Source organism: Thermobia domestica, chromosome 5, assembly GCF_964235325.1.
Source record: "Thermobia domestica chromosome 5, izTheDome1.hap1.1, whole genome shotgun sequence".
Lineage (NCBI taxonomy): Eukaryota > Metazoa > Arthropoda > Insecta > Zygentoma > Lepismatidae > Thermobia > Thermobia domestica.
Genome location: NC_137458.1, coordinates 94,055,534 through 94,082,361, shown reverse-complemented (window position 1 = coordinate 94,082,361; position 26,828 = coordinate 94,055,534). Strand labels below are relative to the sequence as shown.

Below are 26,828 nucleotides of genomic sequence, written 5' to 3'. Positions count from 1 at the left end.
ATATACAGGTGTTCTTACATTAAAAAGAAACAGAAGGAAAATAACCATATGTATACACACTGATAATAGTGAATCCATGCCTCTCGCCCCGGGCGCCTCAACTCAGGCGAATGTCCTGGTTTCTATTGATTATTTTTCAATGAAATCATTTTCCTACGTTTTTCTCTTCGTCCGTGCACCTGATCTGATGGTATCAAAGTATCTTTTTTGTTTGTTTGTTGTTTATTAACACAAGGCGATAAATTTACGGTAAAGCATCACACATACAAGATTCATCAAGATTAAAGTCTTCTGAGTTTATTAAGAAAGGAAAATTTGTTATGGTGGAATTAAAAAAATAATCCCAGATTGATTGAAGCCTGACACGAAGTAGTAACTACAGATACCACGTAATTTGAACAGGCCCAGGTTTGAGTCTGCCGTTTGCAAGCAAAATTATAATTATTGCAGCTTAATCATCATAGTGAATTTAACGCCCCGAAAATCCCCTAAAATTTGGCGCCTTGTGCGGTTGCAATCCTCCCCCGGCCCTTTCGTCGGCCTTGAATTTAGTCAATTGATAATAAAGGAAATTGACTTTTGAATTGTTACTTGACTATTTTAATAAAAATGGAGTTGTCAACAGTGCTGACGACCGTTGAGGGAAAAGGAGAGTTTGGAAATGAAATTAAATCTTTGAGTTTTACGTATCGCAGTTATGCCGGATAGGCTAAAGGAGACTGTGATGACGAGAATGAATGAAATAGTGCTATGAATGAATAACTCCGAGAAAATCTGCAAAAAAAGTGCTTGTCCGCCACAAAGCCCACTTAGCACGAGCTGGGATCGAACCAGAGCCTCATGCACAAGAGGTAAACGCTCTACCACGGAGCACCACGGTCTCAACAAAAGTTTGGAGTTCTCACGGAACTCTTGTCTGGAGGTCAATTCAATTAATGGGTGACTTCAAATCCTCTATAAAATCAACATATATAAATACACACAAAAGGACAAATAATACTGAGTAAAAGGTATTAGTATCAGTTGCTGCTCTCCAGAGGTTCTGTATTCATACTTTAGTCAATCTCGCCAGAGTCGTCACTGTTGTCTCCAAGGTTAATAACGATTTTTTTCTGTAACTTCGTCAGATATCCTGTCAAGTTCCCAGTATTTCGTTTCTTCCATCTCCACTACATGTTGAACACAATCTTTCCACTTTTCACCTGTTATCATTTTTAACCCTTACTCCAAAAGGGTGTTCACTTCACTAAATGTAAAACGTTTATTGTTTCGTGAACACATGTCCCTTTACTTGACTCCAAATCAGTTCAATTGGATTAAGTGTACAGTAGAAGGGGGTATTCTGAGAACTTCCCTTCCTGAAGAAAAAAATGAAATGAAATCTTTGAGTTTTACGTCCCACGGTTCTGCCGGTTAGGCTAAAGGAGACGGTGATGATCAGTAATGAATGAAATGGCGGAGTGAAGAAAGTGGGAGGAAACCCAAAAAGTTCACTTGACGGGGGCTGTGATCGAACCCGGGACCCCAAGCACCAGAGGTGAACGCTCTACCACTGAGCCACCGCGTCCCCACCCTTCCTGAAGAGGCCACCATTTTGTTCATTTTATACTTGCGGCATTCACTTTTGACTGCAGGAGGTATAAGACTAATTAACTCAGTTTTAACGAACGAGTCGTCATAAGAGATGCTTTTATTTTGAATCCATTCTTTTATTTTATTTTTTGTCCAAGACATGGTGGGAAGCCGATCTACCTTTACACTGTAATAAGATGTGTTATCCATGACTATCACGCAGTTCGGTTTTAGAAGTGGAAATATGTTCTGAAACCAAGGTAATATTTTACCTTTACCGGTAGGGTTCTTAAGTCCAGTGGAGAGTCCAGAAAGAAAGGCTTGTTTACTGGAATTCACAGTTTCATCTACCATTACCCTTGACATGGTATGAGAAGCATTTACCCATGTCTCATCAAGATAGTACATTTTCCTATCCTCTGCTCCGTACTTCTTAATTAAACGGAGATGTTTTCTCCTCCACAATACTATGTCATCCATATCAACTACAACAGACTTTTTATTGTGCGATACATATCTGCATTTCATTATTTTCAACAGCGTATGGAATGTTGTGCGACAAAAGGAAGACAGTTCATCATCTGTGTTTACAGCTGCCAAAATTTAATTTAGCGTTGGCAATTCATTACGGAAAAAGAACTGATGTGCCTTTGATCAAATTGCCGATTTCGTGAAGTCGTCATAGTTTTCCGCGAGGGAAATACTTGTACGTGTATTTTTGGAACTTTTAAATTTACTTGCATTAAATTTAGCCTCCCGCCTAATTCTATAAACAGTTACTTTTCCTACGGTTGTCTGTTTCCCAGTCATGTCGGCTAATTTTCCAACAGTTAAACTAGGGTGTTGTTCTCTTAAAGCATGGAAGATATTCAAAATGCAACGCTTCTCACCACTTCGTAACGCTTTCCCGGGCTCATGTTTTATCACAGAACTACTGCAAGCATCATGAATTGTCGCTTCACAAAGCACTAAATACGCAATTATTTACAATTTAATATACACTAAAATTTGTTTAAGATAATATAAATTATACAAAATATAATGGATACAAAATACAATTTAATATACACTAATTTCACACGACACTATGGGCCTTATGCAGAGTCGTTCTGACGGGCATACTGAATAGTTTGACTAACATATGTTTCCTGCAGTAGTCAAGCCTTTAATATGACGGTAATCATACGTCAAAACGACTCTGCATAAGGCAGTATATATAATATAGTTACCACACACGCTAAATTCATACAATATTTGCACAGGTCGGTAGTCTGCGTACTCGATACCAAGACAGACAGAAGATTACCTTCCTTGAAATTGTAAATAAAGACAGAATGTCGACACAATTGGTTTTCTTCCTCTCCCGGTTCGTAAGTGAAACAATAATGGAAATTAACTTTATAACGAATTAGTTCTTATTTCTAGAAATGCAATTTATATATAGTGTACACAATTTCGTTTATTACAAAAGCTTCCCTCCCTGTGAAGGTCAACGGCTTGCTTTCCCCTCTGTACTGGAGAGTGGTGGGAGGGAGGGGAGTTTCCTATCAGGTTGCCTGGAATAGATGATAGCCACAGGTAGTGCTCTCAAACGGGTCGGGTCAGCTCGAGTCGGGTTACAGGTCGGGTCAGCTCGGGTCGGGTTGTCGGGTCAGGTCAATCGGATCGGATCACGGGTCGGGTCAGTCAATTCGGGTCACGAGTCGGGTCGGGTCGGTCTTCAACCCGACCCGACCCGTTGAGAGCACTAGCCACAGGTATCTCGTTCAATGTTTCCCATGCAGAGGCGTAGATAAGATAAGATTTTCAGCTAGGATGGATAAGATTATCATGGTATCTTATATATATATATTATTTCTATTCAGCAATGTTCTAACGCTCCACACCAAGCATGCAAAAGGTACACTCCCACTTGAGACAGGTTGTTCTAGCCTACAGCATCTACAGACATTTAGACTCTAGCAGTGAGTTTTTAACCAATTTACAAATTGTTCATTCCGAATATAGGAAGCCGTACCGCATATTTTTTTCTTGAGAGATGTCTGTTAGAAAAATTTGCTCAATTACGCATGCATTACGTGATTTTTTAGTTTTCGATAGACAACTTCGTATTTTCTGCTGGATAAATTGGCGACTACGTAGTATGTACACTATAGTCATCGTCTGACTGTACGTCTGAACCATCCATTAAACCTTGTCGTTAACGATGCAACCACAGCACCTCAGTACGCCGTTTCAGTTTTTGTATAGTTAAAAAAGTTTGACTTTTCTACGTCAGTTCAACGTTGGGTCATAGTAAAGGAACATATTAGCAGTCTCATTTTAAGACCACTAAACACCACAAGGTGGGAGAGTCGAATTGATGATCTGACTCCATAGGGGAGGTTTATGATGCCTTACTTCAAATAAGTAACGACAATAGAACAGATAGAATGGTCGCCCACAGTGCCCTGTGTATAGCAAACCAGCTGCGTGATTTTCCTTTCCTTTGCTCACTCATTATCTAGCATGACTTTTTACTTCACATAAACATAGTAAGCAGAAGTCTCCAAAGCATTGATTCTCATGTGTTGGATGCAGTCGGGTTTCTTGAAAATATATCTGGGTACTTTAAGAGGAGCAGAAATGATTCAAAGTTTCAATCTTACTCAGTTGATGCGACAGAGTTGGCATCAGCATTAGATATGGATGATCCACGGATAGGTAATACAGTGCAAGCTCGAAGTCGAAAGAAGAGACAGTTTCAGTACGAGGCAGAGAATGAAGCTATTAAAGATCCACAAATAAGATACAAGATTGATTTTTATTACGAAGTTCTAGACGTGATTATGTTAGCTTTAAGAGAAAGGTTTGACCAACTTAAACATCATCGAGTATTTCGATTTTCTTTAAGATATAAGGAATCTTAAAGATATACACCTGAACCTTTGTCTGAAAAGTGTACTAAACTTACCAGCATTTTAACACACGAAGAATCGAAAAATATTAACCCCAGTGATTTGAAAGACGAACTGAAAGTGTTATCCGCTATAGTTAAGCCTAAGTGTTCACCAAAAGAGACTTTAATTAAGGAACATGATTTTGCTCCCAATGTCATTGTTGCATTTAGGATTTTGTTAACCTTATCGGTAACAGTAGCAGGTGGAGAAAGAAGTTTTCTATTAAAAACTGTCTACGTTCTTCCATGTCTGAAACACGCTTGAGTGGTCTAGCGATGATATCAATAGAACACGAATTGGCTGTAACATTGAAGTACATTATAAGGCTTATTCTAATTACTTAGTTTCGCCTTAATATCTGATTCATTACATTATCTTCATGCTCCATAATTTATTTTAAACACCTTTTGATATAAAATAAGCTTAAAAATTAAAATTCTTAGTCGTGACTAAAGCATATATTTTTTTAAAAAAATATTTTCTGTATGTGCTACTGTATATCACAGATATACAGTGAAATCGAGCATACTGAATATTGCATAATGTAAGGAGTCGTTTAAATATTAATTAAGCATTCCAGAGAGGTAGTTCAATTTTTTGTTGACTTTCCCATTTCGTACATGTTTTTAAATAGGTCATCTTACTTTTTCGTGACACTTGAACGCCTATCAAAATAAGATTTGCAGATTAGGTCTAAAAGGGGCGGCATGTGAAAGTACCGCTTAGGGCGGCAAAACTGCTAGCGCCGGCCCTGCATCCAAGATACCACACTCGACTCCCTACCCCCATCCGCGGGGGCGAGAGGGGGTCAACTTTGAAATCTTAAATAGGAACCGCCATTTTTTATTGCATATTCTGTAACCTTTATATTGAACATTTTTATCCTTGCGTGATAGATGGCGCTGTAATCGGCAAAATCAAGATGGATTACGAACAGTCGGCAAAATCAAAGTTACAAACAGTTGAAAAATAATATCTCAAGAAATACACATCAGATTAGGAAAATTAATACTTCTGATATCTTCGCAAATGCTACCAAATTACACCATAGTTGATCCACCACTACCATGTAAGGTTATAGAAGCAGTTATTCTTAAATCTGTAATGAGAAACCGGTATTTTATAGCAAAAACACTTGATTCTCCAGAACTTAATACACCCTGTTTCAAAAATAATATACGTATTTCGAATGCATATATTTATTAAACTTTAAGACATACGAATATGAAATTTTACACACATATTTACGAACCTCTCAAGTTCAAATTACAGTTCAAAGTTCAAATTTCAGATGTTAAATATGTCCTGCATCAGCGACACGAACAATATCACGTCAATACTCAAATTCTTCCCACACTCGGGCAAGCATGTCCTGCGTCACTGATGTTATGGCAGTACGGATCCGGTTCTTCAACTCTTCCAGGTTCTGTGGGAGTGATGGTACATAAACGTTGCCTTTAACGAAACTCTACAGGAAGAAGTCACAGGGTTAAATCCGGTGACCGTGGAGGTCAGCTGAGACATGCCAAGTCGCCAGCTCCTTGACGACCAGTCCAACGGTTCGGTAGAGTTTCATTCAGAAATTCACGCACTTGGCGACTCCAGTGAGGGGGTGCTCCGTCTTGAAAAATGAAGTTGTCTTTGTGCAGCCTCGGAAACAACCAGTTTTATAACATAGCGAGATACTGCTGACTGTTAACCGTGTTTCCATTACAGAAGAATGGGCAGTAAACAGATGGTCGGGATATCGCACAAAACACATTGACTTTGGGCCAATCTCGTACATGTTCAGTGACTGCATGTGGGTTCTGTAGGCCCCAAATTCGAACATTTTGTTTGTTTACCTGACCACTAACACGGAAAGTCGCTTCATCATTGAACACGATGCGTTGTGCAAAAGTCTTATCATTGTCAATAGCATCCAGAATCTCGTTACAAAATACCACACGTTTGCGTTTGTCACCAGGACGCAGAGCTTGTAACAGCTGTAACTTGTACGGCTTCATAACCAACCGACGTCTCAAAATACGCCAAATTGTTGTTGTCGGCACTTGTAACTCCTGACTGGCACGACGAGTTGATTTTGAAAGACTACGTTGGAAAGCAATTTGAATTCGTGCAACATTTTCTTCAGGAACACGAGGGCGGCCAGGACTCTTTCCTTTACATACACATCCTGTATCTACAAACTGTCGATACCATCTGCGAATGTTCCACCCATTCGGAGGATCAATTTGGTACCTCAACCTGAAACGTCTTTGCACTGTAATCACGGAATGCACTTCGCAAACTCGAGAACACAAAATTATTTCTGCTGCGGAGTAGCCATTTTAAACATATGACGGTTACCAAGCAAAACAGAAGACAACTGACATCTAGCGGCTATTAATATAAACTAGACTATGTATTCGTTTCTCCAATAGCCGATCGATAATTTGGACAAAATAATTCTTCGTAATACGTATATTCTTTTTGAAACGGGTGTTCATTACTTTGTCCACATTGTTGATGTAATTTCTATCATACAGATGTCACTTAAATAGACAGCTGTTCTAAACTTTCAAGGTGTGTTTTTATCAATGTATTAAAATCTAGTTTTAGCGTTTCTCAGGAACAACGACGTGGACGTAGTAATAATTTTTTTTCCTTCGAGATGCTTTTTTTAATGTGAGTTCCCTTGCCTCTCACCATCCGGTGCAGGACGTTTGGGCGCAAGGCCGTTTCGGCGCGAGATGTTTGGGCGCAAAGCCAAATATCTAAATATATTAATCTATTTAAATGGGTTATAACTATAATGTATTTCATAACGGGAACCCAGATGGTTTCGCACCAAAAGCCTTGAAATAGGCACTAATATCACAAATACTCTGTCATAAAAAAAAAAAAATATATATATATATAAATAACTGCACAACTTAAGAAATTCAGAAATATGAAATTTGACATCAATTTTCTTATGAAAATCTTCGAAAACTAAATTTTCGTTACGGTATTACAGTATGCCCTATGGTAAACAGTCACTGAAAGTCTCAGTTGCATTAAATGCTTAGGGCTAGTTTTGTTCTAGTAAATTTTTTGTATAATGCAGAAGGAAAAAAAATCTTATGTTACGTTTACCATGACATTATCATTACATGACGGAATTATGGGCCAAACCCAGCAAGTATTCTACAATATCACAAAATTTCTGTACAATAGTACGAATTTTTCATCTGCCCGAACATTTCTTCTTTCCTTGGTAGAGTTTCTTCTCGAAGCATTGCCTCGTACACTAAGTTCTGCTTTTTTCCCTGTCCTTAGAAGTGCATCAATAAACCGCCAAGTCGATCAATATCGTTCCTTTATGTTAGATATATTATAAAGGATAGAAGTTTATTTTGGGGTGTCACAGGCTGCCTACAGTAAATTTTATTTGGACCACTCCTCCTATTTCAATGAATAGTTAGTGCCTATTTTTATGAAATTTGAAATAACTTTCTGTTAATACAATAGAGTCTCAACTATCCGGCCTAATGGACAGATCGAATAACAAAAAAGCATTCAATAAATACTCACTTCCTGAACCACCCACCCATAGCATTAAAGACACCACTTTTATACCAAAAACAGCTGTTATTAATTTTTTCTGACCTCTTGGTACGGACTAGTACTTAATAAACATTTCCTATGTTTTGTACCATTCGTTTTAATAATTTATTATAGAAAAAGAAAATACAAAAATGAAAATATGTGCAGTATTGTACACATTTTAAGTCACATTTTTAAAATAACTGAACACTAAGAAAAAACTTTTTTTTTTTTTTAACACAAATGACATGAGGGAATGTATTGCAGGAACTTTTCTGTGTTCAAGATGTTATATTTAGTTTTTGCAAAATTGTTGTGGAAGTTTTTTTTTAAAATTTCCAGTGCCTATTTTCATATTTTAGTGCCTAAACATCCGGATTCTAGTTATGAAATACAGTATATGCAGGTAGGAAACCTATTTGTATAAAAGGTTTTGCGTCCAACGTTTCGCTCACAAACATCTCGCGCCTAAACTAGAGTTGAATTGATTTTAGTTTAATGTCCCTTTCAGCAGCGAGACTATATGAAATGTGGACCTACTGATTAACGTGGAATCCGAGCCACATGAGCTCCCGCCGGGAATCGAACCTGGGTCTCCCAGGCCAAAGGCGCGTACGCTAACCTCTTAGCTACGAGGGAGCTCACACCTAAACGTCTCGCGCCCAAATGTCATGGACCCTCACCATTGAGATGCTTGTTTCAAGGCGAGTCCTCTTGCTTCTCACCATCTCGGTGCTTGTTTTAGGAGGGTCTCCTTGCTACTCATACATCTCAATTGTTTACTGAAACAAATATTCGAAATGGTGCCCGTTTTCTATAACACACATTGCAAGTGTTACGTGTACAGTGAGAGTCTGACCATGATTGTGACGCATGATCGCAGTCGTTGCTTCATAGACGGTAATTTCAATGATAAAGAATGTATCGCAGAAAATAGTCACCATTTCGAACATTTTCTTATCACTTGTTAACGGTGTTTAGGGATGGGCACGAGCAAGTTCGAGCGAGTTTTCTGTGAAACTCGACTCGACTAGAAATATACATCTTTGAGCTCGACTCGAAAAATTCCCTCCAACTCGACTCGAATTCGGGTCGAGTTTCGAGTCGACCCTAAACGAGCCAAATCCTGTGTGTAGTTTCAAGTACTCTCTTCAAGTATTCCACATAAACAATATAATTATTATTAATGATATTATTATTATTATTATTATTATTATTATTATTATTATTATTATTATTATTATTATTATTATTATTATTATTACTACAACAACACCGTGGATAAATATGAAAGATAGGCGGATTGTATCTCAATACTAGAAACTACGTAGTTGTCTGTCGACTTCGGTAGTCGTGAAGCTTAGGCAATTACATCATTCAGAAGGCTCTGAGTTTGAGATCCAGAGGAGGAAGTATTTCGGCTCGAGCCAAAAACTGTTAAAAGTTATAAAGCACCGGCTAAACATGTTCAAAACTGCTCGGCTCGGGCTTAGGCCTATCAACCGCTCGAACAGCTCGGCTCACAACTCATTCGCTAACGAGCCGAACCGAAAAATATGCCGAGCCAACGTTCACCCAACCGAGCCTGCTCGAGCTATAGACTCAGTTGAACCGAACAGAGGAAATGGCTATGAAGAATATCACATTCACTATTCTTCATCATTCCATAGGTGAAGTTTTATAAAATCAGAACACTAGCGCTACTGAAAGAATAGTGCTTAGAAGTTTTTACAGCAGCCTGCATAATATCTAAAGTTATAACATTTTTATTAAATTTCTTAATCTTATTTATCTCCTTCACTATTATCTTATGAACTTGTTGACAGAAAAGACAAGACGATTGTATATGGAAGTGGAATAACATTTCAAGCAGTTTGTAACGGTCCAGTCGAAATATGACAAGTATTAAAGTTAATTTCACAGAGTTAAAACTAACAATTTTATGTTTTTGTATTGTGTCTGAAGTACACAGCTAGCAGAAAAAGTTGTTTCACATTTGAAAAAGTCACTAGTAAATTCAAAGGTTTTCTTCTCAGATCGGAATATTCTTTACTCAAGGATAACCAAAACTGATTTATTAACTTGTGTTTGAATATGGAGTTGAAAGTTAGCGAAACCTTCTCTGTCTTGAAAAATAATTCTATGGCAGTCCAAGTCTTCCGTGAAAGGATCCGTTATGCAAATATTTCTTTGACGAGGATTCTCTTCCTGACCCTTGGGATGATTGGAATTTTCAAGCAACCTGTTGAAATCTTGACGTATGACAGCCAATATCTCTTTTCCTTTTATTTGGTCACCAACAGTCTGACATTCATCAAGAAGAGAAGAATATCCATGTTATTTTCATGTAGATGTTTTGCGACAAGCTGTTTTCTTCCCGAATGCATCTGCTGTATTACCGAGAATAAATACTTTGTCAGTCTTCTGAAGAAGTAAGTTTCAGTCATTAAGAAGAGAAGTTTGTTAAGTATGAAAGTTAAGCTTCTCATTCTGCATCCAGAATGAGCTCTACCAACATTGAATTTTGATCTCAAAGAAATTCCTTCATTTTTTTCTCAATTCGAAAAAGCGACAGAAGACCTTACGACCTTTCCTCTCGAAAACTATCATTCTGCAGCATATAAAGTAGTAAGTATTGATATGAACATATAGCTAGACAAAGCGATTCGAAAAGTTTAAAATTGAGAGCGCGAATACGAATTTCGTTTATAATCTTGATCATGTCGTTCCGGACAAAGTCAGCTGAAACATTTTGTTCCCTGTGAATCGTGCTGTGCTAGGTGTTTCCTGTGAATCATTCAGTGCGAGAATAAAATGTCTTCATGAGCATTTCTTAATAATATAAATGTCTTAATAAATAAAATGTCTTTTTTATCTTCGGTACTGCATCTGAGCGATACCATGTTATGGATTAGTCACAAACCTACACATTGCCCCAATCTAATCCATTGTGTCTGTGTAATTGTTGAGAGTATTGAATATCTTTAAACTAATGGTACAGTAAAATAGATCAGAACAGTATAGAAGTTCTGTCTTCAGATCTTGATCACCTTGATATCTTACAAAGCAGAGAAAAATAATATGGTTGCCAATATCAGTTGACTCAAGTTGAATAGCAAATAATTGCAATTTGTGGATGACTTCAGAAGAGATATTTCGATGGTTTTTACATTTTTTCATGTAACTTCTTTCACGCAGAGTCTCAGTACTTCGTCTTTTAAACTGGTGTCTTTTTGAGGTGGCCATACTTTAAAATAAAATATGCCAAAAAGATCGAAGGTTTTATGGCGTCATTTGATAGGGTCTCGGAACATTCAAGACATAATTGCAGTGGTGATTTTCAACTGCCAGGTCCAGAATCAACCCAAACGTTAAATTATCCTTGCCATAGTGTCTAAAGAAATTGATTTTCTTGATTATGTCACTTTCATGTGTTGTTTTTTCATCACTTGGGTGTGTTTCTGGTGTTTTCGAAGTCGACACACTTCCATTCCATCAGCAGTTTTTCCTTACTAACACGTTTTTTTTTTTTTTTAAAGAAACACCGTCCGAATGGGAACGGCCGATGAATATGAGACGTAGGTGTGAGCATGCAGTACAAGTAGCATCGTGGCACACGGACATGGTTGTATGAGTTTATTGTGAGTTCACATAACCGTATATTGAAATATGTGCTGGAAGTCAATGCAATATCAGTGCTATGTTATATGTATTAGCAAATCTTGACACGATTATCGTGTAGTTCAAATAGGATTGAAAGATCTGCGTAAATGCAAGACAAGGTTGGCCGGTACCAACACTGCTTACAAAACTACAAATGACACGATATACAGTTTGCCACTGCCATGTGCAAGGAGTCACAACACTTGGATTTAGGCTGCATTCTCAGTGAAAGTAAATTTTACCTATTTTCGGACAACCTGCTAATGCGGCACCACTCCGCTGAAGTCGGTTCAAAACTACTGATCTAAACAATCTAAGTTTGAATAAGAAAATTTTATGTGTGTACACTCTTGAAAGTATGGAATGATGTGCTGATTTAGCAGATTTGCTGCAGGAGTATGGTGTGGAGAGCTTGAAGAAAATATGGGCCGATTCGATGAACATACAGCACACGCCGTTTGAACTTCACTTTTTTTATTCATTAGTATAGTATATCTCAAGTCAGTTTCTTGAGTTGATTTTGAGTTTTGTGTCTCTTTCAGCAGCGAGGCTATATGAGAAGTGGACCTATAACTTAACGTGTGACCCGAACCACGTGAGTTTCAAACGGATAGGCCAAAGGTGAGTAGACTAACCTTTTAGCCACGAGGAAGCTCTCCAGTCAGCTTCTGATACAATGCCTGTCAACTATATGTTTTCACACGTCCTGAAAGGGGTTCGTACTTTAAAGTTGGGTGTATTGGATTGAACTGTTTCTTTCCTTTGCAGATCATTGTATTTTATGGATAGTTAAGACATCTTATTTTATAGATAATTAAGATTACGCATCTTATTTTAATTTTAGAAACAATGCTACATAATTTCGAATTTTTAAGCATTGTCAAGCGTTAATAATCCTGATTGAAAAATTTATAGGAATCTCTCTTGACTCCTTTGATCTCTTTGGTCACAACTGGTCAGCCTCAACCTCCTCAGATCTTATGTTTCCCTGTTGTAAGCAACAGTACTGAACCACCCAGTGATCCTGGAAGTGAAGCGGATGCTAAGAGTGCTCAACCCTTCGGACCAGTAGTGGAAATACGGGTCCCTAATTACAGTACAAAGGATAAAACTGCTGAAAACTTGGCAAAGTTTTTTCACGAACAACATAAAAAAGACGGTAAGAACTTTTCCCTTTCTTCTTGCTTTAACTATTTTTAAAATGTAATATTATTCACATTTTTTTTCCTTCATATCTACCAGTATGCTTAAAAAGAATGTAAAACCTTCAGAATTTTGTATGCATCATATTTATGAATGTCAATAATTGCATTTTAAAAATATCTATAAAGCAAATTACCTCTTATACTCAAGTTTCGTTGTAACTGGCTTAAATTGTTATTGGTTTAACAGTAAAAAGGATTTTTTATATCATATATTTTTCATAGAGAATGACTTGATTACTAAATGTGATTTGTTGTTGTAGCAGGACATACACAATGTTACAAATTAGGAAAAATACAATTTCAACGAACTAAATAGAAGTATATCATCTTGTACTGTGATTGGAGAAAGTAAATTATGTTTTTTATTATTACTGTTATTATTAATTCATCATGCATGACGAAAATAATTACTTTGTTACTTTTTAATACAGGTATACCATCAGCATGGGCGAATTTTTCAATGGCTTTACCGATGAATTCAGATCTTGGCTGGTCAGCTTGGCTTCACGGGTATTCGGTCTCTATGTGGTTGCGAATTGAGCGCAAGAACAACTTACGTAGAGCTGGTAGTGTTGTGAATGTACCGTCATCGCAGTTGGTGGATACCCTGAATAATTCTATCTCAGACTGGGATATCTCGGATAGAGAAAGTAAGTATGATTTAAGAATTTAGTATCAAAACAAGTATGTTCCATTTCACATTGTGAAGCTACGGTAGACTTCGAAACTATAGAGATATATTACGAGGGGTGCACTGAAAATCTCGAGAAAATGATAGAACGCAAGAACATCAAAGTACAGCAATTTTTTATTGCTTTTCGAATTAATCTCCCTATGCAGCAGTGCGTTGTTTCATAAGATAGAACCATATCTTGAAACAATTATGCATTCCGAAGTTGGTACCTGTGAAACATGCAGTTTGTATGCCTCGTTGGTTTCTTCTGAAGTGCAAAAGAACATGTTCTTGATTGTTGGGAACAAAAAGAAACTGGGGGCTCAATCAGGGTAATAAACCGGATGTCATGACTTCAACGTTTTCCTGGTCCAGAAAATCACTTGTAGCATCTGGTGTGTGCGAGCTGTCGTGATGCAGGATAATTTGACGGTTGGGGTTGCACTGTCTGCTCACATTCAGTACTTCTGGTAAACATATGGTTGTGTACCATTCTGCATTGACTGTTCTGCGATTTCCCAGTGGGACAGTTGCAATATGGCCTGATTTACCAAAAAATGATGCAGTCATTTGTTTGGAGACACTGCGTGCACGAACATCTTTGGTTAGTTAGGTTCATCGCAGAACACCCACACAACAGATGTCGCTTTGTTTCCGGTTCATATGCATAAATCCATGTTTCATCACCTGTTACAACCTGTTAAACTGCAAATTAGATGATCCAGACTTGAACCGTTTCGTCATAGCTGTGCACCACTTCACACGTCTTTTTGTGCTTAAGTTAAATTGTGTGGAATCCAACGAGCACGAAGTTTTTTTTTTTTTTTTTCACACCTAAATGATAATGCAATATTATTTGTATTTGGCTCATGCCAATGCCTAAGGTCCCCTGAATTTCGCGATAAGTCACATGTCAATCAGTGTTAATTAACTCACGAACAGCTTCAATGTTTTTGAGCACAGTGGCTGTCGATGGATGACCTACACGATCCTCATCACTCAGGTTCACCCGACCATATCTGAATACCTGAAACTACCTGTTAATTGTCGTCTGGGATGGGGCTTCATTAGGAAAAGTAGCAGTCATCCGACGAACACACTTTTGCTATGTTAACTCATGGCACAAGTCATAATAAATTATGGCGCGGAAGTGGTGCTCTCTCGTTAGGTCCATTTTTGATCAGACTACCTCGCTTGAAACTGATGCCCTGCAACGGCAAAGATTCCGAGTTACATACGGTTTTGTATTTACAGTGAACAACGATGACAATTTATAACTACAACAACATCTAACAGATTACATTGTTTCCAGTACGTGATTCCCGAAACTTTCAATGCAACCCTCATATTCTAAACAGTAGAGGTAAATTAATCAGTTCCAGTTTCAATAGGCGAATAAGAGAGGAAATTGAATCTGTCGTTAGGAGGCTGAATTTATATAGGGTGTTCATGAATTATACCGACAAACTTTACGAATTGATTACTCACATCAAAATAACGTAAAGAGTTCATATGGACCTGTGGGGAACAGTGCATAGTTTTGGAACTAGGGCTGTCCAAAATTTTAGAAAAGCTAAATTTCAATACGCGCTGTTTTGAATTCGAAAAATCGTGAAGTAGTGGCACTTACCACCGTTCCGGCCGTTGACATTTGGACGGTGTTTCTATAAAAAAACGTTTTCGTAAGGAAAAACTGCTGATAGAATGCAAGTGTCTCGACTTAAAAAACACCCGAAACACACCCAAAGCGATGAAGAAACAACACATGAAAGTGACATAATCAAGAAAATGAATTTCTTTAGACACTATGACAAGTATTATTTAAAGTTTGGGTTGATTGTGGCCCTAATAGTTGAAAATCACCACGGCAATTATGTCTTGAGTATTCCGAGACCCTATCCAATGACGCCTTGAAACCTTCGTAACTGTTTTGGCATTCCAATTTAAAGTATGACCACCTCAGAAAGATGCCAGTTTGAAAGATAAGAAGTTAAAAAAAAAAAAAAAAACCGTAAAAATACCGAAAAATCTCGAAGTCAACTTATTATATTGATCTTCGAATAGCTTAAACAGAAAAGCTTTTCAGTGAGTGAGAAGGTCATGCCTTACATTGTAGATGTTCCAAGTAAAATTTTAGGATTTCAGGCTGCTCAAAAACTGAATCAGATACCTTTTTGGCGAACATTTCTATATAGCGAAGAATTGTGGGAATGAGTGAAGTTGTTGATGAGTAGGTCATAGACAGACAAGGGCGCCCATGTTGTGCTTTCCAGAGGGCGTCAAGTAAAGCGACATTTCAAATATAATTTCAAATTTTGCGGTAACTATTCTAAAAATTCTTTTGTGTTTTCGATCTTCCGAAGTACAATTTCCTCTAGAAGGGGCGAGCGTCCTCCTTGCCCCCCTAATGGGCTCCCTTGTAGACAGAGTGAAAAAATCGCAACTATTTTGAAGAAAGAACTTCGGTCCTGTTCTGACATATCTTACTGTACCATTAATTTACATATATGCAATAAGCTTAACAATTACATAGACACGATGGATTAGATGGGGGAATGTGTAGGTTTGTGCACTGATCCATAACATGGTATCGCTCAGATGTAGTAGCGAAGATATATATATATATATATATATATATATATATATATATATATATATATATATATATATATATATAACCCTGCTCATTCAGACATTTTGTTCTCGCACTAAATGATTCACAAGGAACACCAGCACAGCATGCTTCCCATACTATTTTAAAAGTAGTAGTGATAAGAATATTTTAATTTTATTTATTTGTACCTAGGTATTAGGGTAATAGTGTCATAAAAACGTTGAAAAAGTTTCAGATTGTTATCATGTAGTTAAAGTGTGAATTTTTAATAGCTGTAATCTCGATAGGCTGAAAACTTCAAAAGCCAATAAACAAATCAATAAATGTAATTAATTACACATCGAATATTAAGTCATGTATCCCTCCAGATTCTGAAGAGATTTAACAAAGTCTTAAATAACCATCTTTTGTAAACATTCCTCAAAAAATGTAAATTGTATATAAGTGAGGAATAATAATAATAATAAATTCTTTATTCTTTATTTTTGCCAGGGTTGTAAATGAGCACGCTCATTTGAGCTAGCTCACTAGAGCGCGCTCCTTTTTCGTGAGTTTTATCATGAGCTAACTCGTTTAACTCGAAATATAGGTGAGCTTGAGCGTAAAACACGCTCAATTTCACGCTCGACACCGGATATTGCTATTTTCGCAAACTAATGTAATCGTCCATTTGTATGCTTGCTGTTGTCCGATCTCTGAGAAGAGACTTGAAATACTATGTATGTACATTTGCCTAGATACTTTATTGTTTAAAGCTTCAGAACCACATTTGAAACTTAAGCGTTTTTATAGGATTTTCAAACGGAGTCTTTATAATTTTCTTCCCACTCCCAAAATAATAGTAGTTTACTGAATGATTAAATAAAATATTTGGGTTTTTGAAAAAAAATGGCTATAACAATTTTGTTCATGTTTCATACATCAATATTTCATTAACAATCCTATACTGTAATATGTCATTTTTCAAGGAAAATTCAAGAAGTAATAGTTACTATAGGGAGCTGGCTTTAATGCGAGGCTGAGGAATTCAGAATTGATTGGCAGGTGCGCCACCCCGTCACCAAGGAACGGTCACTCGACGGTCCTAGGCAGGGTTGCCAGTGCGTTGTCAAAAAATTCACCTAATACTCACTTAATTCAAAGAGTTTATGCAAAGTTTTACAAATTTGCATAGCAGTTACCGTATTTTGGCACATTTTGCATATTACTCACTTTCTATATTTTACAACCACCCGCGTTGCGGAGTGGTTTAGCAGTTTATTGTTCCATTGTAAGATAAAGGGATCAATTCCGCTGGGGACAGCTGAATGGAATGGTTCAAATCCCACCATATGCACGAGAAATATTTTGTTTTTTTTGTTTGTTTTTTTTTGTTTGATGACTGACAATTTTGATGCGCTTGGAACAATTTTCTTCTGCAAATAGAAGTCTTGAATAATATCACCTATAACACACCTGTCAAATTCATTACAATGAAACCTATACTGTTCCGCTTTAGGTCGTTTTTTACCTGAAGTGGTGAGTGATGATTCACCACCGTCCAGTCCCTTTTTCCGTGTGTTTGTCATATTTCTCACAGAGATCTCTGTATACGTGGACACACGCAAATCAGGCTGCGATAACAAATGCTTTAGTTTTTTCTCCCTCGTTTCTTCGTCGCACTGCACTATTACGTTCCTTATTACTTCTCTAGCTTCGCTGGGTATAGTTTGACCTCTCTTCCGCTCTGAAGCCATTGTTAAATGAATAATAAGCAACAAAACCGTAACCACAACAGTACACAAGAAATAACCAACTCACACTAACTCTTCAGAATGACATTCATATGACAATTTTCTACCCTTGTCAACACTGACATATAGAAGGAGGGAAAGGGAGTGTCGCAAGAGTCAGGCAGAAAAATGTTGAAATATTTCCCCCTTTACCTCAGCCCCCGCTGGTAATCAACCTAGCTCCCTATAATACTTTTGGGAGTGATTTATTTTTGTACTATTTTCTCAAATATAACTGAGGCAATTTCGTTCATATTTCATAAAGTCAGCAATGTTATTAGGATTTAAGAAAATAAAATGTCCAAAGACGAGACATACACCAATCGATATATTTTTTGAATTAAACAAAATAATATGTATGAGTGGAACTCATGCGTAGTTTCCGAAAAAATGAAGGAAACTAAGTAATTTGTAAACCTAAAAAATTGTCGCTGTGCAAGAACCATTCTCGTACTTATTGAAGTGAAACTGATACTGAATTATATTCTCATTAATTTCTTCATTATGATATTAGGAAGACAACAGCACAGTATGATTAATGAAATATAGTCCAAAATTATCACAACATCTGAAATTTTAATCTCTGTTGAACTGAAATATTGTTCAAATATAAAGCATATACAGTAGGATACATCGAGTAAACAATATAACATGCATGAGAGAAAATTCTTAAGTATAGTTTTCGAGCAAATAGGAAAAGCAACTTTTAGTGTCATTCGTTTCCAATAATAATTAAAAGGTTTTGTTTTACTGAAAGAATTTTTGGGGAACGGTGGCCACCCGTTACTATTTGGTCCCAAAATGTTCACCATCCCCTTAGGAATTGATCAACACCAATATCATCTCTCTATAACTTGTGGTTCCAGAGTTCCAGAGATATGGCTCCTTAAATCTCCGAAAATCGGTCATTTTTTGGCCAATATCTTGGGAATGGTAAGAGTGACGCGAGAAATTTCATCACTTTCTCAGATAGTTTTTAATGCTCTATCGAATGGAGGGCTCAAAATTGAAACAATCGCAAATAACAGACAGACAGACAGACATAGAGAATTCAGTAACGAACTTTTTAAGTTCGTTTTCAAAATCAACTTTGATAATTCACCTCTTCGTTACAAACTTAGGATCTAAAAAGCAGAATTTGTTAAATTTCGTTACTAAATTTAGCTAGTAAATTTTCACCTATTAGGATTTTCATGCTAAGAAGCAAAATTAAAGAAGAGAAAGTGCCGAAGAAAATGGTGTTTGTTGCAATGTTTTTGAATCTTAGCCCAGTCCTAAGATATACAAGTTTAGACTAACGTCTGCTAAGTTACTTATTGGCACGCAGTGCTCATCAAAAATGACCGCCACTCACAATTGACTGGGAATAAAACCTCTAATATATATATGTATATTTGTGTATGTGTATATTTATATGGTAATAGTATTTTAAAAAATCTTTAAAAATTAAAAATGGTGAAGCAACCTTCATTGATACCAAGTAACTTCATACAGATTGACCGATTTTTAAAGCATTTATTATGGTACTTGAAACTTGCATAATGTAGACAGATTTATTCTTTCGTACAGATTAAGAACTGCCCAGAATACAAAGTATGACTGCAAAATAGTGTTTATTTTTGATCAGTAAATCTCTTCATGCTTTAAATACATATATTCTATGATCAGACTGGCATTTCGCTAAACATCTTGAACAAGGATAGTTGTTTCATAACGCATAAGGAGGTGCAAGGGCTGAGGGAGCAAAGGCAACCGAGTGGCATAATGTAAAGGCGTCGAATTCGCACAGCTTTACAATACTTCAGACAAGTACTTGTGAGGTGTAGGGTATATAAGATGTGTAGAGTGCTTCTCTTATGGAAGAACATATGGAGGTCATTGTTACTGTATCATATTATTGTACTTACAGATTTGCTGGTTGTATAAATGAGTTCCTTTGATATTATTCTTTCTTTGTAAAGGAATATATTTTACCCCAATATTTCCAATTGCAACCCGGACCGTTCTCAATCTACATCATTGTAAATATTTTTAGTTATTAAATGATCAGAGCGTATTTTTCTTTTGTTGAGCGTGAGTTGAGCGTCAGCTCAAAACAAGTTGAGCATGAGTTGAGCGCGTTCCTTTTTAAAAGCTGAGATTTGAGCGTGAGTTGAGTTTGAGCTGAGCTAAGTTTGTTTCAAAAGTGAGCGTTTACAACCCTGACTTTTGCCTTGTATTAGTTCAACTGTTTATTTTATATTAGGTATTTTTTTAATATTTGTAATTTGTAAGTACATGGGAAGTTGTACCCCATGTATTTACAATTATATAGTTACCACTGAGCTACATAATATATTGAGTTAAAAATATGATCCAAAATGGAAACACTTACGCGTATTTTTCTGAACTATAAGCTTTGTACTGATTGCTGAATTTCATGCTTTCTTTTTAAATAGGTTTTCATTATGTTATGCCGCCAAATCATAGTAATATTGATATCAAATCATCCACTGGTGCTACATTGCTTCATATAATGTCAATTGGAAATGAATCGTTGATGCTTGAAATGTGGATCGATCCAAATACAGGTAGGTGAGTCTTTGCAGTAAAAAATACATTGTTTTTTTTTTTCTTTTAGACGACTTGAGGTTCAATATTGAAGTGTAAATTTTTATACTAAATCATTCCAGAATAATTATTATATTTCCTGATGTCACTCACGCATAAAGATGATAGGTCCACATTCCGTTCTGAAACCTATTTCTTTCAAGAGAAAATATGTAATTCACTAATAAGTAGTAAAAGGTATACCAGAGATGGCCAATCCGCAGTAGGCTACATCAGGTGCAACGTTTATTTGCAGCTTTTAATTCCACACCAAGTTAACGTAACTCCTGCTCGGTACAGGGGTCTAATCCAGGCTGTTGATCACGAAAAGTGTCTGTTGCGAGTTTGAACGGCATGGAGATTATGTATAGTGTTACCGTTATTCCTTACTTATCGTCCTCTTTAGCCTAAGCTAAAGCAGTGGTGTCCCCCCCCTTATGTCCATGACGCACCCCCCCCCCCGAATTGTCTATCCGTAGGTGTTTTTCCATGAAAAAAATCTTTTCGATTAATTTTTACACCCCCTCAAACATATTTATATAGATTTTTACCCCCCCCCAAATATTTTAGTGACGCAGTTTGCGTCATAGCCCCCCTTTGTGGGCACCCCTGGCTAAAGAACCAAGTTTACAGGACATTTTACCAGTTCCTGCCAAGTATGCTACTTAGGCAATGAGTCAGCATTTTTCAGTAATGAAGATATTCATTTTCTATTCCTGCTTTAAAATTTCTTTCTTGGATGTACACACTCCTCTTCGTGAAAATTGCATCAAGAAAGACGTATGAGTAGAACCAAATTTATACTATAGATTCATTACGTGGATATACCGAAGTAATTGAAATTTCAGAACTGTATAACACATCTGATCTTGATAAATCACTGTGGCTTGGAGCTTTTACATGCTGCCGTGTACTTTGCGGCATGACGTTAAACAGGCATTGAATGTGTTTCTGTGGAACCACTTGCCACGTGTTTATGTGGCATCTGGTGGAGGACATGACGAACAAGGCACGAGCAACTATTTCCCGCAGGTTTGCACGGGTAACCATACAGGCGAGGAAAGCAGCGGTACTCGTCGTTCCCCGAAGAAGGCTTGAACATTCTGAAATACATGTGACCAGGCATTGTCACGCTGACATTTCGGTATACAGTATATGGTATCCGCTGTCGTTTCGGTGAATAGTGAAGTTGGCTTCTATGCTGCAGCCGAGATCACATGTTGTATCCAGTGGTAGTTCACACCATCACGTCTGCCGTTATCATATTCTGCAGTGACGTTGGAAGATAACTGGACGTTGGAAAATAGCTTCTAATGTGAATGCGGTCATCACTGTAATTTAGGCTAAAGGAACTCGTCTCCGAAAGTACGACTGTCTACCATCTAGCACCCAACGACAGTGTTCACGCACCCGTTGTAGCCTAAGGCGTATGTGGTTCAGATTCAGTAATAGCCAACGCAAAGTCAGCGGTCATGAGAGACTCATCGTATTATAAATTGTTTAATCAACAGTCGTTACCGTGCTCCAGCGTCGATCTAAATGTACTTGATAATGTTGTATGGTCTGCCATGGCAATTTGGACAAGATGTCTGTCATCCTGTGTTGTGATCCAGGGTTGGCTGGTTTAAACCAGCTGGTTTAAAAACAAAACTATGCTTTAAATCGTATGAACTTCATGGTGACGTTTCCACATCATACCACCTGCATTAGTATTATCTCCTTTTCAGCTTTTAATCAAGGCGCCCCATTCTCGGTCGAACCACAGCCCTTCTTTCAAGTGTAAACCAAGTAGCGGTTCGGATGTCACTTTAAGCAAAAGTCTTCTTCTTACCTCGGTATTACATAAGGATGTTAAGCCTAAACACACAAAAGGAAACCAAATTGTATGTCTGAATGCCTGTTGTTTTATTAAGAAGCCATGGTTGCTTAAATATATTGATAGAAATTGTTAAAATTTATCGACTGCCTATGTAGCTTCCAACATTACCTTGGATTGGACTTTGTTTTAATTTAATTGAATGATATCTACGTAGTAAATTTGTAATTTAATACCTCAGTTTTAGCGTACTGATTATGATACGTTGACCATAAAATGTTACATGCCAAGCAATAACGCAATTTTTCCGTTATTGCTTTGCATTTAAAGTAATAACAGGATTTTTGCCAATAGCTAAGGCGGGACTTTTTCGATTTATATATAATTCTGTATAATAGTTTCATTTGTGCAACTGTTTATCTTTTTGTCCTTATGAAGACTCTTGACAATTATATTAACAAGTATGTCAAGATCAGTACAACGTATTATCAGGAGTCCTTCGTGAGTGAGTCGGCAGACTCATCGCATTTGTGGCCAATTAGTCCCGGTTTCGAGTCCAAGTGGAGAACAATTTCTCTCGGATGTAAGCCGAGAAGCGGTTTGGATTCCGCTTTAAGCTTATGTGACCTCCTCCCAGCACAACCCCTTTGCTGCATAATAACACGAAGGCAAAACAAACTTATTTGTGTCCATATGTAATATAAATACATAGAGCAAATTATTTCAGCCAAAAAAACTACACTATATCCTGCGTTAAAGATCTTACGAGTTCCAGTGTGTTTTTGCTATATATATATATATATATATTTTGTTCCAATTTTTCTGAAAGTGTTCTCATATCACTAGTGAAACACATGCTATGGATTGACCATACCTGGGTTTCAATGTAGAGAGGGATATCGATTTCAGTGACAGATAAACGTTTTTATTGTAGTGTAGTATCTGAAAAATACGCTCCTTTTGCTAACCATAATTGAGTTTTATATGCAACAAACATCCGCCAACTGGTATTGCAAAGCTCTGTAGAAATACCATCTCTCATTATAATATTTTGGGCACCAGATTAGAACAATTGAGTATCCAGTAATTTGAAGACATGTATATACAAACTTACTTACTTCAAAATAATCTGAAGTACATACCGCCAAAATATTTTCTCCTTTTTCTTGAATACAACGAATGCAGTTGTTTCCTTTCCTATGTATTGTGTAATTTACAATATTCATTTTTATTGCAGAGACATTGACTCTGAGACTGTGCAGAACAGATGGAAAGAACTGGGAACGATTGGTTGAATCCACAGTAGAAAGAATTATGTCCTGCGGGCAGTGGCATCATTTAGCAGTAAATGTTCGAGACTACATTCAGAAGAAAAAAATTGTGCTAGAGGTAAACGAAATTCATTTTCTAAAGAGCTTGTGGCTAGCTGAATTATTAGGAAGATTAGAATATCATCTGTCTGGAGTCTTGAATACAGTTTCCTGTATTTTAACCCAGACGTGGTGAAACAATGAGTACGACCTTTGGACAGTGGTTTAGCAGGATGTTCATACCACATGAATGTTAGAGTTTCATCTGAAAATAAACCCTAGCTATTTTGTGTTCTTTGCTTAATTGCCTGCTTAATTGTGCAAGAGACGCCGGGGATATTTGAGCGAGGAAGCAACATTTCTTTAGGCGTTGTGCTACGTGCGTCGAGGTTGGTGGTTGTCATTGTGTGCAGTTACTGTGAGTTTGTGGTACGTACAGTGCAGCAGTAGATTGATTGTACTAAACCTTACATTCTCAGAATGCTATGCACAATGAAGCAGGTTACATCGACTTGATAAACACATTTGTTATTGTCTTGATAAACACATTCGTACTTGTTCCCACAAATTGCTGTAAATTTAAGATGGCGTGACGCTTGAATTAGCCGTTTTCGATCTTCGCTTTCCTATCTCAAAATGCGTATATTGGACCCCTCTATCACCTGTATAAATTTGACCCAAAAGATTATAGAGACCATGTATATATTGCCCACAACTTCAACTTCATACCATGTTTATGTAATTATTCAAGAACTTCGTTATTAACAAACACTGTGTTGAATTTGAGTAGCAAGCGCTAGTGCAAGTAGCAATATGTATTGGTGTCAGGCAGACAAGCGATAGTGTAGATAGAGACATTAGCATGACGCATAGACTGATCGTTTGTATTTTTTAATATTAATTTTTTTCTTCTCACTATGCTGATATCAAGATAATATTTTGAATTAAAATCTAATCCATTTCCTTTCTTTATTCATGCAGTAGTTGTTTTTCGTAAAGCAATAAGAAGATAAAGAGGTCATGAATTGATTGTAAATAAAGCTTAATTATTTAAAAGTATAAATGGAGTGTAAACGAGAAAACATTAAAACGGCTTTCTTCATATTGGGGGTTTCGAGGAAATACACTTCAAATTTAGTCTAATTGTTTGGACTACGATATATAATTTCATTTGTATTTGTGTAATTTTTTTGTCGTTTTGATTCCAGGTGACTTTAATTGTTGATGGCTGGAAAGAAGAGAAGGTGCACATGATGTTCTCTGGAATTCTAGTTCGTAAGCCACGAGCAACCTGTTTATTGTTGGGTCACACGCTGCCTCCTAATAAAGCATTCCCTGGTTCTTGGTATTTGGGCAATCTGATGCTTTTTCGCGAACCTGTCTTCACTAAAGAGAAAGCAGTCTATCTTGTTGGATTAGGACCTAATTACTCAAATCTTACAGAGTGTCAAATTGAAACTCAGACTCCGAATTTTACGTCAGTATTCGGACCACGCACTTTAGCATGTGGAATAAATTGGGATTCACTCCTGGAGGATAAAAATGGAAATTTGAAATCTCTTCAGGTAAGTACAGATATGATTATGAGGTGTAATTATACCTTATATAACGATTATACTCACTAGCTGTAATATTCTTACTAAACAAATTTGCGATTCATTCATTTCTTGTCCAAATTTAAAAACATTATATCCACTTATATCACTAGTTATGCTACAACTGGGAAAATATCGGATATTTTACTGAACTACCAATGAAACAAATTTTTCGTTTCGTAGACGCCACCTACAGTCACTGTGCCAATATGCTAACGTGGTCATTACTATATGGAACTATTGTGTGTTACATCCATTTTTGTAATTAATAGTATTCCGTATGTATCTTAAGACAAAAAACGTTCACAAGTTTCTTTTAATGATACTGTTTGTTTTATTTATAATATCAGTTTAGTTCTTTTATTGAGCAAAAAATATTTAATCTTTTGCTTTTTTTCTAAGCATAAATTTTACTAAAGGAAGAAAAGATAATTTAGATGTAAATGTAATTTTGAATACTGGTGAACTGAATATAATTAATTGAATTTTACTTTTTTACCCCAGGTAATTGTATTCTTCTTGCAATAAAATATTTACAATAATATGTTCGTGACTGTTAGGAGAACTCAAACAACAATAGATACAACTTCTTCTATTTAACTATGTATATTTTTCATATACGAGATGCTACCCAAAATATCCGAGTTATTATTATTATTATTATTATTATTATTATTATTATTATTATTATTATTATTATACCGGGCAAAGCAATAGCAGTTCGACATTCTGGCGCTAAATATACATTAGGGTGCATCGAATTCCCCCCCCCCTTTTTTTTTAAATCAGCTTACCCTTAGCGTTTTTTTTTTCTTTCTTGCGAAATGGTCTTTATATGTCATATAGAAAATCGCACGCCGATTAGTTAATTTCTTTAGGTGCCACTAACGGCCTAAAGTTTCAAAAATTTGTTAAGAAATACATTTATTAAAAACAAATTATACATATTTACTTTTACGAAAACATTTTACCCTTAGTAGTTATTTTTGTCAGAAGTGTATATATTTTACGTGAAAAAAAAATTCAGCTTGATCGGTCAAGTCCTTCAGGTGCCACCAGCGTCTTAAAATTTTGACAAAAACGCCCCAAAAATATATTTTTTTTCAGTTTTTTTTTTTAAGTTTTCGTATCTTACAAACAGCTAATTAGGTAAGAAATTGGGCAATCAAGGTAAAAAAAAAAAAAAAGATAGACTATAGTAGAATGAATGTTATGAAATAAGAGACATACCGGTAGTTGTCCAGCTTATGTTCGTAGCGCGAAAAAATAACAAGTGATTATTTTTGTAGATAAAACTTCTTTCGATAAAACACCTGCACTGCATAGAATGAAGTCGCTCAAAAGCGAGTTTGTCGTAAAATTAAACGTGGAGTAGCATCGAGAGAAAAGAAAAAAAGTGACTTATTGTTAGTGTGTCTGCACATGAGATTAGGAGTAATTTTGCGTTGCTTTCTAGACAGAAAAAGTGGTGTTTGATGTGGAAACTGTTTATGTTGCTGATTGTGTTTAAGTG

The 26,828-nt window shown here is 36.6% G+C and overlaps 1 protein-coding gene across 4 annotated transcripts in view; it reads left to right on the top strand.

Moving 5' to 3' along the window:
- mv (lysosomal-trafficking regulator mauve) overlaps positions 1-26,828 on the top strand; it is a 282,285-nt gene that overhangs the window by 128,458 nt on the left and 126,999 nt on the right. For all 4 annotated transcript variants that reach the window (XM_081758816.1, XM_081758815.1, XM_081758813.1 and 1 more), the window contains exons 10-14: positions 12,657-12,900; positions 13,378-13,596; positions 20,444-20,575; positions 23,648-23,799; positions 24,929-25,285. In XM_081758816.1, coding sequence (XP_081614942.1) covers positions 12,657-12,900; positions 13,378-13,596; positions 20,444-20,575; positions 23,648-23,799; positions 24,929-25,285 — 1,104 coding nt within the window. The remainder of the gene's footprint in view (positions 1-12,656; positions 12,901-13,377; positions 13,597-20,443; positions 20,576-23,647; positions 23,800-24,928; positions 25,286-26,828) is intronic.